Raw genomic sequence first — 15,518 nt, forward strand, 5'->3', positions numbered from 1 at the left:
GTCATGCCTTCCCTGTTTCTCCTCTTTTTCTGACTTAGCTCCTAAAACTGCACCCTTGCATCTACGTAGCACGCTGAAGAAGGCTTGCAAGGGAAGTTCTCTAGCAAGTGCAAAGTATTGAGGGCCATGCGAATAGTGTCATCTTTCCCTTTCAACCTTGTGATTAAGGCCATATGTGGCATGATCCTAAGTTGATGGCAGCAGCAGTATGAGAAGCGAGCGAGATCAGTACTGAGTGCAGAGTGTGTTTGGTCTTTAGTTACTCTTCCTGCTCTGTGCTCACTTGTCCCTGCTCCACACTTGTTTCTCAAGGCACATGCTGCCTTGAGAAACAAGGCATTGTGCATTGTGCGGATGAGGTACTGGTGTTCAGTGCTACTGCTAGCAAATGTCTGTTCACTGGCTATGCTGCCCATCAGCACTTGTGGAAATTTGTATCTTGAATGATGGTCCTGTTGCTTCTGCGGAGCTACCGGACCTTCAAAATGCTGTTTGAAGTGCTCTCTTTGAGAACATTGAGGCGAGCAATGTGCATTTATGAAGGAAAAGACCACATAGTAATTCAGTTATCAACACAAATTTCTTTTTATGGGATAACAATTACATGGACACTTCAGGCGAATTACCAGTGTCGTCGTTGCCGCTGCATTCCATATAAAGTACAAGTGCAATAAAATCACCACCTCATGCAATATGCTGTAGGCGCGAGCAAAAGCTTGCGAGGATGAGCCGAGAAGGATGTTGGCTTGATGAGGTGATGTCTTCTTGTGCTTGCAAGAGAGGAAGGTGGGGAGGGTGCGCACTGTCTTCTCGCGTGTGCAAGGGGAAGAGCGGGGAGATGTGCACAAGCTGGCTGAGACAGGGGGGGAGGGGGGGGGGGGGGGGCTGGTTAGTGGGCATCTCCTCTTCTACTCCAGCTGTTGGGGCTGAGCATGGCTGCATGCATTCTATCTTGGAGACAATCTGCAGCAGGTTCGAAGGTTAGCAGACCTGAGATAGCTAATGGCTTCATGTGCACTGTGTTCGCATTGAAACGAGAGGCAGCACGAAGGGGAATTCGCTCGCTGCTGCTGCCGCTCTTCATCACACCAGCGTTCTGACAGAGAGTGTCCACGATCATCGAGTGAGATGTGCTCATACTTGCCTTTGCAGACATGACGACATGCTTGTTAATTTAGTCAGTAAGCGGATGTTTATAGCAGTTTATGCAGCTGATAAGAGGACTAATCTTACTTTGTATAGCTGTCTAATAATTCGCTATTGCAATCAATGCTTTGCCTTTGGGGCAAAACTGTTACCTTTTCTTTACATTTTACAAGTACTTAATTGGTATAATTCATTGATCTTATACTCAGTATGGATGATGTTAGATAAAAACAAACATAGGAAGAAAAAAAAAGCTACCTCATTGGAGATGCTACCCTGTGTGCTGCATACTCTATTAAGTTTCTTTAACTGATATTCATGCAAAAACACCAATTGCTTTCTCATGTGTGCAAGAGAGTCCATCTCTACCTCCTTCTGACAAAATTTGCGCATGCGGACGAGTTGGTAGCATTGTGCAATGCTTTGCCGAGGTGGAGGAGTAAGTGGATTCCACAAAATTGGTTCATGAACCGTTATAATCAAAATTTTTTTGAGCCAGAAATGAACCAAACTGAAATGCAAACAGTTGAACGCAAACTCAAACCAGTATTTTAACACAAAAGTGTTTTATGCCGAGCTCCATCAAGAATTCTCGCTAGTATGTACGTCAGGGAAATGATGTGGCTAAAAGAGCATGCTAGTTTTCTAGCATCACGCCAGATGGTGCCACTAACATGAAAGTGTTATATGTTGAGCTCCTGCAAGAATTTCTTGCGTGTACCTACATGGTGGAAATTATGCTAAGAAAAGAGCACGCTATTTTTCTAGCATCCCCACGAGATGGCAATATTTTGCCATTCTTCTATCTTTATGCTCTGACGGTCTGTGGTAACAACGCAGTTTCATCACATGGCTTCTATTCCATGTAGGATCAGCCTATGTCTACTAGTTGCCTCTGGAGTGCAGTTTAAACACGTAGCAGCAGTCTTTACAAGTTGCCTATTGCTTTACTTGCAATGGCGCCAAATAACAATGCTGTGGCATTAAGCGCTTCAGAAAGGCTGCAGTGTCGACAGGCGAATGTCATGAAACTGACCGCATTGGACCAATGAGAGACACACCACTGGGAAGCACAACCTATTTGCAATTACTGTGTGCACACTACGAACTGTGCTTCTCGCACTCATGAAGCTGAGCATGTCGCCAATTACCAGGCTCTATATCCTTGTTACTGGGCTCTATATCCAGCCATGTTTAATAGTAATCTTGTCGTGCAAGTGGTACTGCGAAGCTAATCGCAGCCTTCAGAAATTGTGCATACACAAGCTGTAGGCACAGTATTTTTCTTATGTTTTGAATATTGTAGTTCATACAAACCTTCTGCACACCTTAAATGTGCATGGTCTCTAGCACACATGCACGGCATGACCAGATGAACACAAGCATGGAGAAATGTGTTGGTACATATCACTTAGCTGGCAGCTTAATCTTTTGTTATGGTATATGGTCCTGCATAAACACATAATTAAAAGAAGTAAAGGTCAACAGACAAGGATGCAGATCTCCCACCCCTGGCAGGTGTGCGGAACTATACTAGAATTCCAATATAATGCACAGTAATGAGTTAATAACCAGCATTTTGGATGTAGACGTTATTGCGACTCAGGGTCGAGGATGAGAGACGGACTCTTGGAGTCAACAAAGAGGAGACAAAAAGCTTTATACACTGTGTACGTATATAGCAGGTAATAGCATATGAGTAGTGGTGCCGAAGAGCACACCAGACCAACGGGGCAGCTGGTGGCAACCCTCTCTCTTAACAATGTGCCAGTTCCGCCTTAAATCCCTTTGGCAATCCATCATCAGCAGCAACAAGGCGGAGCAGGGCTGCTAAGGTCACCTGCGTCGATTTCCCATTTGTCGTGGTAGCAGTCTTGGTGCAGCGCGCCACCGGATTCCTCAATTCGACTTCAGGAAATGGGTCGGCAGTTTAGTGGAACTACTGGTGGAACGGCTGTGGACAATCCTTCTTTTGCAATGCATTGTGGCACCATCGTGCAATGGCCACGAAAAAAAAATTTGGTAGGTGCCGCTGCACGCCGCGACAGCTGCCCCACGTGAGACTTGCGACCAAACAAGCAGCGTGGGAGACAAGACCATATACACAGGCAGTGGGGAGGCCAGCATAATGCCTATTTGCGTATGCTATTTACCCACATGAAGTGTATGTACATTACAAAAATGCCAAAAAATGGTCAGAATACCCAAAATCGGTGACACCTCCTGTTTGTGGGGCACCTGTTTTCCTCTTAGAACGCGCCGCGGTACGAACATAGCGGTCGAAGGCGTAATTTTTTTTAACTGGTCCATATTCACAAACAACGTCGGTATGAAGTCCATATGTCTGGGTGACAGCGAAGGCGCCCCTGAAATGTGTCAGTTACACAATAAGACATGCCACTCAACTCCAGAAAACACCGGATGGGAAAATGAGCCTTAGTACATACCGTACTACATCACAATTCGCTAAACGAACGTAAGCCTTCTGCAAGTAAATATTACTTAGTGCCGACAAGAATGCCGAAATGACAACTATCAACGATCGCTAGCTGGCACCATCAGCTACTTCCACAGTGCAAGCTGTTTCCTACATCAGCCCGGCAGTGCAGGCGCGCTTGGCTCCAACAGATAACTACACCAACATCACAAGCATCCGCTGGGCATTTATAAAGCTGTAAGTGTGCATGGTGTGAAGTTGCGAAATGACGGCATTCTAGTGGTGGCCACTCAGAGACGATAGCAAAAGAAAGGAAAACACACACACACACACACACTTCGCGTTTCACTCAGCAGGCTCACACAAGCTCAGAGATCATTTGTTTCGCTAGCTCAAACATATGTTGGTGTATTTGTTGAGATTATTCGTATGAGTCAGTAACGACAAAAACAGAGAGGTAAACTACACATGCCAATACATACCTGTCACAAAGTGCTTATCGCACAGTCAAGATGCTGCTGACAGCTGCCATAGATGTTCTTGCACATCTTGCCGCTTCACAGCCATAATCCAGGCTTCACGGCACTGTCGGTTGCGTTTTACCTACGGAAATCGGAAAAATCGCACTGTTCTGCTGGGGTGGTCACGGGAAGTGCACCCGTAAGCGACACACGACATTGGTATTGCGCCAAATTTGCATGGCACTAATGTTCGAAAGGCGTTCTGTGCACGCGGCAGCGATAATGGTGAGGCTGACAAGTAAGTGAAAGAACTTTATTTGAGGTCCGGCAATGGGCGTGAACTCGTCGCGCACCTGGCTAGTCGGAACCGGTAGGTCTAGCCCACCGGCCCGGTCACGAGCACTCCAGACAGCCAGGATTTGCTTGTCTAGAGCAGGGCTACGCAGAAGTGAGTCCCACTTCTCCTTGCTAAACTTGGGGTATCTCGACCTGCACCCCCAGGGCATGTGTGCTAGAATGGAAGTCTGCCCACAGGACGGGCAGGCATCGTCACGATATACGTCAGGGTAAACTTCGTGTAGAACGGCCAGACACGTATATGTGCCGGTTTGTAACAGTCTAAGAGAAACGACTTGCGCCCTATTCAATTGACAAGTGCAACGCCTGCCACGGCCGGCCGTACTCGACTCACTCGGAGAAGAGAGTCGAGTTCGGGCGTGCGCCTGCCAAATCACCTCGGTCCTCAGCTGCTAGGGCGCTGCGCATGCGCAGTTAGATGTCACAAAAGGTGGATTGCCGTTACACACAACATCCCACTTTCGCCGTGCCGTTGGGCTTCTTCGCTCAGCTGGCGCGGCCAATTGCCAGCGTGCCATAAGAAACCGAGGCACCGCATGCTCACTCTCGTGCGATCGGGCTCGCAGTGCTCACGAAACGAATGGAAGAAGGCCGCTTTGCGCCTGGCGTGAGGTGCGTGCTGCAGGAGGAGGCATTCCGACAGGGGAGCCACTGCGCCTATCGGTCGGCTTCAGTTGTTTGCCTGCGGTATTGGAGAGAGGGCGCACAGTGGTACGGACATGTGCAACAGTTGGCTGCTCCCAAGTAATCAAGCAGTGTCGCGAAGGTGCGCGTGTATGTGACAGTTTGGGGACAACTGTCTCTACTCAAACTCTACTGACCAATGACAACTTCTATTGCGGGACAATTTAAAGAGGCCACAAGATAATACACCCCGACCTTCACACTGACCACTAACAGCGGAGTGACAGTACCCAGCGGAATGGGGGCAGCATGCTTTTGTAGCAGGTGCTTTTTCCAAATTCTTAGCTCTTGACTGGCTATATCTTCTTTGGCCTCCACCACTGGCTTAGATTGTCACGCAGCACATTTTTGCAGCACTAAAGAAATGGTTTGGGACCGAAAATTATTGTTGATTGGGTACCAATGCATTGCAGGTGGTTTTATGCTTTTAAAGGCCCCTTTAAGCTTAGAACCACAAGTGCTTTTCAAAGGACACAGTGCACAGCAACAACATTGTCATATGCACTGAAAAAGTTACTTATTCGGACTCGCACACATATCCAGCAGCTTGGCTTGTTCTGTGAAAATAAATCGAGTAGCAATGTCACCAGAAGTATGTTTTTTAAGTTAAGCTAGTCACGTTGAGTTGTGTCTGGCTTTCTCTCAAGATAGGGGGGTCATGGTGTCCAAACTGCATACCTGCTAACTGTTATGATTTTATCCAAAAATGTCAGATGTTTAGAGCTTGCTTACAGTTTTGATATTGACACCAATAATTTTAATATATTCTTTATTTGTACCTAGTTTAGGGCAAAATTTATTCTGAAAGAATGCAAATACAGTCACTGACTGATTTTTCATAACCTGATTTTTCAGACCTTTGAGTTATACAGACTTACGTGTGCAACAACACCATCTTATAGAACCTGTGTATTATAAAAACAACTGCAATTTCGGCTTCCATTAGGTGACTATTTCATGAAAACACTTCATAAACATTTGTGGTGTACATAATTCTAGCTGCAAACGTATAAAGCAGAGTGCCTTAATTGTTGACACCATTTCTATACAGAGCAAACCCAGCGAACCTTTAATAAACAGCTAACAACTTGAGTAGTCAAACAGTCTTTTTTTTGTGTTTTTCACCAAATTTTAGTATTTTTAGGCTACAACTGTAGTATATTTCAAGATCTAAGGTTGGCAAGTTTGAAACTAAGTGTTTACCAACAGTATTGACAGCATTTTCGGAGAGTTGTTTTAGGGGGTGCTGCAACACATTTTATTGGAGGTGTTAAATTTGCATGGTAGTATTAAAGGTCATGCTCATGAATGTTTTCCAGCACAAAGTTTTTGGATGCACCTTGTATGAATGGAGTTACTGGCAGTCAAATGCTGCTACTACTACATCCACACTCTTTCCTTCATTCCAACTGCATTCAAAGCTGTGTGCCGCTGCACCCATGTAGAACAATGCCCACCATGGTTCGCCGATCATTGCAACAAGGTTTTTATATAGGCATGACTTTTAATATTGTGTGGTGTGACCCTCTGACATTCTGTCCATCTCAGAGGTCATACTTAGTAGTATGTGTTGCTGCCCGGCTAGTCAGCTCATACTGAACAATTTCAGACCATAGTATTTATGGCACTCACCTCGTCCCCTCCCCCTTTCTGTTTCGATTTTGTGCTAATTAGCCATAACTGTTATAGTCTGAAATGTGTATTGGCACAATATAGTATTCTCTGCCACCAGATGGTGCCACCACCCTATCAGTGATGAGGTTTGTTGGCTTTTGCCTTTTCTGCAGGCTTTCTTTAGTTGCGATGTTTCAAGTAATCCACCCAGTAGTAGTCATGTTTACTTTTGCATAACAGTAAGGAAAGAAAACTGGTGGTGGTTTCAAAAAGTTGAAGGAAAACCCAGGGCATCATTTTGAGAGAAATCATGGTCTCCCAGCTACATGTACAAGAATACTAATTTGGTTTGTGACAAATGTTCATGACAGCATCATCTCATGGTTACACAGCTTTTCTTTCTTTTTTTTTTCCATATTCAGAGCGTTGCAGCTGGGCCCTTTTAATATGGTATATGAACATGTCAATTGAAGCCATACTGACTAGGTTGCAGTTCTAAAAAAAGTCAAAACTCTACCTTTTCTAACATCAGAGATTTGTGCACTACCAAATCATGTAAAAGGGAAAGGCAGATGGCATTATTACTGTCCAATTCCTGGAGTAGTTCTGTGGAATGACAGATACTGTGGCAGTAAGTGGCTGAAATTGCAGTCGCTTAGTTAAAGTTAATTTTTTTATTTTAGGACATACTAAATTGTATTTAAAAGAAAACAACACTTTAACCAGGCAACTTGTGTAGACTCCAGGCAGAAAAAAACCTGCATCCATAAAAAGGTAGCAAAAATTTGTGATTTCACGCACTCGCATTTTCAATGCTGAGGCTTGAGTGTGAGTGGAATTGAGTAAAGGTAGTTTAGCCGTCATCTGCGATTTCATATGTTGTAGAGCCAGCTTTTTCTTTAACAAAAATGCCAGAAATCTTAAGAGTGTGATCTGCCAGCCTTGCACATATCTTTTTCTGTCCCCTCATGTGTGGTGTAGGGCTCAGAGGTCCATCCAGTTTGCACTGCATTTACCACATGCTTTCTCTCCAGTGGGAACACCGTTCTACATGTCACCTGAACGCATTCAGGAGCTGGAGTACGACTTTCGTTCAGACGTATGGTCAGCCGGTTGCCTTCTCTATGAGGTAAGCGAAGCTGTATGACACTGAGTGTCACTTGTAGGCTTCCAAAACCATGTGGGGTGCACTGATGCTCACAGCACAAGCCAGCTGTGTCATTGGAATTTGTGAGTTGCAAATGGGAATGTTGAATGCAAGTTAAGGTAGATGATTTTTAGTCCAGCAGCTACTCTTAAGAACTATGACTATGTAAAATAGTAGAAAGCAGGTTGCATTAAAGAGTGGTTGCACAGTCATTGAGTTAAGAAGTTGGGATATCACATTTAAGGACTCTGGAGAATGTTTTGTGTGACAAGACTTGCATAGCTGGCCATGCACAGGTTGCTCTGTTACACTTGGGAATAATGCGCTCTTCCAGAAAAACTGCACCTGCTGAAGCTGTTGGTTCTTGTTGCGATTAATAATTGAGAAGTCCCTAATCGTGTATTGCACACAAAGTCCTTGTCCTTGTATGCAAATCTCTGGTAGCAGCTCGATGGTACCACTGATGGGTAGGTCAAAGATTTGTTGTGTAGGGTAATGCTGGTATTTGCAAGTGATTCATAGCACTGCATTGCTTGTGTCCTCTGTAATGTACAGTGATTTATACTTTTGTTTTAGATGTATAATGGAATCCTCTGAGAAACTAATTGAAGACTAGTGTAGCCCTCAAAACTGACTTTAGCTCGCAGCTGTAAACCGGTTGCTGTCTGAATGTGCGACTAGCAGTAAACACATTGTGGGGCTAGGTTCATAGCTTTCAAAAAATGAAGCACCAACAGAGACAGCACACCAGTGAAGAAACATCAATGACAGGACAAGGAGCCTGGTGCATTGGTGCTTGGAGCACCTTGTCCTGTCCCTGATGTTTCTTCATTGGTGTGCTGTCTCTGTTGGTGCTTCATCTTTTGAAAGAAATGAATATGCCACATGTGCTTACTAGCAATCAGGTACCCAAAAGAGGTAACTGGTGAAATTGCCTCAGTGAAACTTGCAGTCTGGTTAGACCTTTTACCCCTGCTGTCATATAACCATTTTTGTCCATTATTGGAGGCTACGCATTGGAGTAATATCAACTCTTATGAGCTTACGTAATGTGAAGTAAAAAAAAAAGGAGTATTCTGTGCCATGTACACATATTTATAGGTACTCTTCAGGTTATTCAGGGAGTGCTACAAATCATAAGCAGAGTGCATTATTGTTTTGTACAATCACAGATGTTCCCATCCCCTACAGCAAAGCATGCAAATCTGAGCACTTTTCCATAAAAATAAGTCAAGATGTTTTGCCTTATCTTTAACATTGGCGTAATGATAATGTAGCTTGTGGAGAACTTGCGTATGCTTTATGCAGGAAGAACATATATATTATCGTGCTTATTGTCATATTCTTCCACCCTGTTCTTTGGCAAGCTTGGAAGCCAGTCTAGAAGGCTTAATAGTCCATGCAGCAACAAGCTCTATGCTTATGGAAGCACTCTTGCAACCTTTCTAATCTACTTCACGGTCTTCTGCATTTTTGTAATATGATGGAAGTAAAAGTAGCTTTCACATGCATACACCCACACGCACACGCACACGCACACACACACACACACACACACACACACACACACACACACACACACACAAAAAAATAAAACATTGTTTGCAAACAGTAATTAGCCATTTTCCTAGATGCAAAGTGCACACATCTCTTTGTGCAAGCCATATATACTGGCCTGAAGAGAGTCATACACTCAAGGTGCTGGTAAACAAACACATGGTTGAAGCAGTATGGCACACTTTGACCTTATTTTTTGGTGTTTACCCACATCAACCATTACTTTCCCAAACTTCAGAAATGCAGCTGCCATGCCTTACTGAGCAAATAGGAAAATGGCTGTTTGCACAGTAACATTGCATTGAATCCACATGGCATTGTTGCCTACCACTACACTATGTAGTGACACTGTCTTTCTAGAAAAAAAGCTTGTTGCATTCAGATGGAATCTATTTGTATTGTTATGGTGCATTTAGACAGGACTGTGCGCACAAAAGGGAGACGAAGAGGAAGTAGTAGCTGTGACCTTCGTACCAGCCTGCGCAATTATCACTAACTTTTCCCTATGTAAATAGTTGTACATACATTTGTGCATCAGGCTTCCTCTTTGTAATATTTGGTGGAGGTGCGGGGTAACGACTCAGAACGGAGCTTTTCAGTGGCCACCACTTTGGTTCTTCACTGATGTCGCAGGAGGTGGTGCCTAGTTTGTAACACCTGCATTGACTGCGTCGACTATCGTACTCATGCATCCACATGATCCAGGAACCTTCTGCGGCACCGATGGTGCCAATGTCAACGACTGGCTGGAGATGTATGAGTGGTTGAGCTGCCACAACAAATGGGATTCCACAGTGATGCTGACAAATATAATTTTTTACTTGGTTTGAACTGCACGAGTGTGGTTTGAAAACCACGAAGAAGCACTCCATGATTGGGATACCTGCAAGCAGGAGCTGCGGGATCTCTTTGGAAAACCACTGGGTCAGAAGGTCATCTCCAGGAAAGAGTTGGCATCACGAGTTCAGACGTCCACTGAAGGCTACGTCGCCTATATACAAGACGTGTTGACACTCTCTTAAGGCCACTCGCATGTCCGGCGAACCACAAGTCGTGGAAATAGCTCAGGGTGGATTTCCTTAGACTGCGGGCTATCACCACCTTGGAAGACTCCTGGGGAGCCTTCTCAGATGGGATATAGCGCAGGAGAACTGCATCGGGGAGGGCGTCAAGCAGATATGTATCCAACGTGCCCGCAACAATACCAGCTGTGTCGCACTCAGTGCAAACAGCAGTACCAGCTGCCCGTGTGCGCCCGACGGCTTTGCCGCCCACTCCTCTTGAGAGCTCGTCTCTGTGAGCCCGTCAACGATTTGTCGACAAAATGGATTGTTCTGCTGTGCCTTAAGAAGTTCTTGCCTGCTGAAAACAATACCAGAGGAACTAATGGGGTCCATCAGGTAAACTTCCTCTCCCGAGGCTGGCAAGCTGAGAATCGTTTCGCCATCGGGGGTCGCGCCGTTCGAGCCATTGGGGACACACAGGCTCCGGTCTCTACTGAGTGCGAATTCGCACCATTCGAGTCATGGGAGACTGAGGCTCCGGTCTCTACTTGGTGCGAACGCTCATGGGAGTGACAGACCAAACGGTCAGATGCCGAAACGGGGGTGCGCGACAGGGCATTAGCCACCACGTTTGAACTCCCTTTCCGGTAGCGCACAATAAAGTTGTACCGCTGCAGTGAACGCCTAGCGCGCGAGGCAGCCTGAGGGCTCGCGCAAGCGCTTAAACCAGGTGAGTGCCATGTGGTCCGTCTCCACCACAAACGGCACTCCGCCGACGTAGCAGTCGAACTTCCAGAGAGCAAAAACTATCGCGAGACACTCCCTTTTGGTCACGCTGTAGTTGCACCCGACAGCGTTAAGTGACCGGCTGGCAAAGGCGACTGGTTGGCGAACGGCGTCGTGATCCTGAAGCAGCACAGCTTCAATGCCCAGGTTGCTCCCGTCAGCTTGGACAACGAACTCCCTGTTGAGGTCAGGCAGCTTCAGTTCGGCTGTGGCCACTAAAGCTCGGGATAGTGCTTGAAAGGCACCCTCCTGCTCAGGACCCCAGTTCCATCGGGCCGACTTTTTCAACAGTGTGGTCAAGGGCGCTTGGAGAGCGGCGCGATTCGGGATGAACTGTCTGTAATAGTTCACCATTCCCAAAAAGCGGCTAAGGCCCTGAATGTTCGTCGGCGTTGGGTATTCGAGGATAGCTCGCACCTTCTCTTCGCATGGCAGAATACAACCCCTGTTTATGGTAAAGCCCAATAGGGAAATGTGAGTCTCAGCTATTTGAACTTTCTTCGGGTTTAGAGTCAACCCGGCGACATGCAACCTTTCGAGGACGCCCTCCAGCTGGCAGAGGTAGCCTCGCCGGCTTCTGGGAAAGGGTCCCATAATGTCACAGGCCGCGACTTGCCAGGGTAGCTGCTGTCACACTATACCGGGCCCTACTGGGTATTGCAACGATTTGGTCAATTAAATTACGAATCGCCCCTGTTGAAGACATGCTGTTCTCGTCCCAGCTATGAACTGACATCGTCCACGTGTCCCACTTAAAACCGTACTGTTCATCTAGTTCGCTATCATTCTAACAAGCACCTGGATGGCACTCCAGGCCCTGGGGGTTATGTTACGGTGCATTTAGACAGGACCATGCGCTTAAGAAGGAGACGAAGAGGAAGTAGTAGACTGTCTCCTGAGCTGTGATCTTTGTACCAGCCTGTACGATTACTACTAACTTTTCCTCATGTAAATATTTGTACTTACGTTTGTGCACCGGGATTCCTCTTCGTAACAACATTTCAAAAAGTGAGTAATTTTTTTTTCTTCCAAAACATTACCTGCTTGCATAATTTAGAGCCTCTCCATGCAAGGCTCCTCTAAGACCACCTGAAGACCATTTTGGGGCCGTCCCGAAATGCTGTCGATGCTGCCGTTAAGCACTTAGGTTGGACACAATATGAATCATCTGTCTCAAGAGCCAGACAGAACTCGACACCCGTTTACTAGGAAAAAAATAGTCTGGCAGAAATGTTGCTTGTAATATGCACAGAACAAATCGAAGTCTTCTAGACATGCTGTATGTGCATGTCTGTCATGGTAATAAACTTTGCCAGCAAACATGATGACGTTGCTGTCCATCATGCCCCCTAAAATGTACTCGAAGCTTGTTTGCTTGCAAGTGAAATCTATTTGTTCCACTTTGTCGAAGGCTATACAGCTTGTCCTTCATACCATGAACATGGTGCTATGCTCTCTGACAAGCAAAAACATTCAGGATTGCTTACCACATTTTAATCTAAGCTAATATATATATATATATATATATATATATATATATATATATATATATATAAGGATGGGCAGCAACGTTAAATTCATAGCTTAGCTTAAGTTAAAAAATGCAGCACACACAGCAAACCGTGCATCACCAACCCTTTTAGTGCCTGTCGTAACTAATATAAGCCACTGCTGTAGCCATCAGAAGCCAGATTACAGCATTTTGTCTAACAGCACAAGTGCTTCCACATGCTGTGTGCATATGAACTCTCTGACGGAGCACACAGCGCTGGTTGTGAGCTATTGAATGCTGACAAAGGAGACGAGTGATTGTGTGTGGGCAAACAATCTAGCTAGCACCAATGCTTGATACTGGCATTGGTGCTAACACCAATAGATACTCGTTTTTATGTCAAACATTCTTCCTTTTGCTACTTCTTGTAGCTCACATTTAACGATACTCTTATTTTCTCTTTCTACCATCCGTGTCTCAGTGTTGGCTTACATTTCGAGAAGTGTGCAATTTTTAAAATTTGCCTTTGTTTTGTCACTCAAGTTATGTGTTGTCCTGTTTAATGCTCCCAGATGGCAGCTCTGCAGTCCCCATTCGCCAATGAGACCAAGAACCTTTACTCTCTTGTGAAGAAGGTGGTAGCAAGCGAATACCCACCTATTCCAAGTAACCTCTACTCGGATGAGGTGAGTACTAAGCCGTCTTTTAGCTCAGTCCAGGGACATGAGAGGGCCACTGAATCACATTGGTAAGCAAACACAATAGAATATTGTCGACAATCCATTGTGTACAAGCAGTAGTAACTATTGCACTGCTGCTTCCTTCCGATACACTTCATGCCTCTTTCTCATGGGCTGATTACCACCACAGTGTGCACATTGCCAAACAATCGAATTTGTTGCACTTGCTTTTCATAGTGGACATAATGGGCTACATTTGGTCCCTGAGCAAAGTGGGAACTTAGAAGTACACAGACCTCCAAGACGAAAAAAGGAAAGCATGTAGAAGAAAGATGTGGCACGAGTGCTTACATCAGTTCTATTGTCGCCAATTCGTACATCACGGAAATAATAAAAAGAGCAAGCACTGCAATTGACTTGGCTTGTAGTCTTTCCAATTATGAGACTTTGTGACAACAACTGTTTCTAGCTGCAAAACTGTGTACTTGACTTGACCTTAATCATTGTGAGGCCTCTTGGCAACAAATGTTTTTATTGATTCTTGATGACATGTTTTTTTTTTTTTTTTGGTGCAGTAACAATTATATGGACACCCCAGGCAAATTTCTACTGGCAGTGTCTCTGTCACCGTCAGCGTTGTCGTCATGTTCCGTATAAAGTCCAACTGCGATTAGATTGCGGCCACGTGCCGTATGCTGTAGGTGCAAGGGTAAGTGTGCGAGGGTGATCCGACTGGAATGGTGGCTTGATATCGCATGCGCAAGGGAGGAGGGCAAGGAGGAGATAATGTTGTCCTGGTCCAGTAACTGAACCTGGTACCATTGACTTTCCGGGGCAGGCACATACTATCAGCTTCATGTGCTAGTTTCGTGCTACTGTCAAGTGGATGCTGCCGACTTTCTGTTATTTGTAACTCTACCTCGCTGGATTTCTGCACAACTCAATTGGCTAGCCAGTGTTTCAGTGCTTCATCTTCCTGATGCACTTGCCTTCATGCTTTTGTCTGGTAGCTTCTTGATTAGCTCAGTAGGTAGTAACTTAAAAGGTGTTCATCTTCGTAGGTTGGAATTGTAAATCCGCAGTAGTTTGCAATGCAGCATACACACACATTAACAAAAATGGGCAGAACATAGACTGTGGAGATGTGTTTGTACAAGGCTTACCCTACGAGTGATGGTCAAGAATGTGCATGACACTCCTCCGCACCGCAGTGCACAAAGGACACTATGGCAGGGTTCGTCGACTCTCAGACACGATGCAGAGAAGGCTGCAGAGTCGGATCGTCAATAGACAATCAAGCTCCTGTGTTGCTCCGTGCTTCTTCCAGATGGCACGCATTTATTTTGTGTTGTTTATAAATAACATAAGATGGCACAAGCAGCCATTGAAGAGTGAAGTTGAGAGCATAGACATACAGTTAAGTCTCTATATAACGAAGTCGGTAAAATTGGCAATTCGCTTCATTATATTGAAATTTTGTTACTTAGAAATTAGACCTTTTATGTAAATAAGTACAGTTGCCGATGAATTTTTCTTCCACGGAAGGGGCTGCAAAAGTTTCTGAATTATTGGGCAGCCAAAAAAAAGCAAATTTGAATGAGAAAATTAATTTTGTTGAATTTGAGAGTCTGCGACGAAAGATGCGGTTTCATGCCATGTCAACAATATCTTCACATCGGCGGTACAAAGTGAAGCCAGCCACGCTTTTGCGGCCACTCCGACCCCACGGCTATTAGTGTCACCCACAGTGGAGCGACACTATCATGAAAAGCACCGGCGGCGGGGTGTGAATGCTTGGTCTACCTATCTCTTCAACGCATCTCCGAAATTAGAGATTACGCAACCCCCAGTACTAAACGCGCAGGAAGACAACGTACATTATAATATGCCATCTCAGCATGCCCACTCTTTACAAACGCAGCAAATTACATCTAAAAAAGGACACGCAGGTTGCATATGCCTCGGGCATGCTGACAGCCATTGTTGTGCTAGAAATGGAGACGTGCACTAATCCTTCACTCCACTTCCTCCCTCCCATCCCCTCGTGTGTGCTTGATCGCATTACTGCGAGCTCACTTCCTTCCCCCATTTCCCCTTGCTCATGTGGGAACATGGTGCTTACTAAGCCATAATCCTTTTTGGCTCACCCTCGC

General features: G+C 45.3%; 1 protein-coding gene across 3 annotated transcripts in view; it reads left to right on the forward strand.

Annotated features, from left to right (window-relative positions):
• LOC126516858 (serine/threonine-protein kinase Nek7-like) overlaps positions 1-15,518 on the forward strand; it is a 39,294-nt gene that overhangs the window by 17,053 nt on the left and 6,723 nt on the right. For all 3 annotated transcript variants that reach the window (XM_050166948.3, XM_055063943.2, XM_072285582.1), the window contains 2 exons: positions 7,734-7,828; positions 13,258-13,371. In XM_050166948.3, coding sequence (XP_050022905.2) covers positions 7,734-7,828; positions 13,258-13,371 — 209 coding nt within the window. The remainder of the gene's footprint in view (positions 1-7,733; positions 7,829-13,257; positions 13,372-15,518) is intronic.

The sequence above is a fragment of the Dermacentor andersoni genome, chromosome 1, assembly GCF_023375885.2.
Source record: "Dermacentor andersoni chromosome 1, qqDerAnde1_hic_scaffold, whole genome shotgun sequence".
Classification (NCBI taxonomy): Eukaryota; Metazoa; Arthropoda; class Arachnida; order Ixodida; family Ixodidae; genus Dermacentor; species Dermacentor andersoni.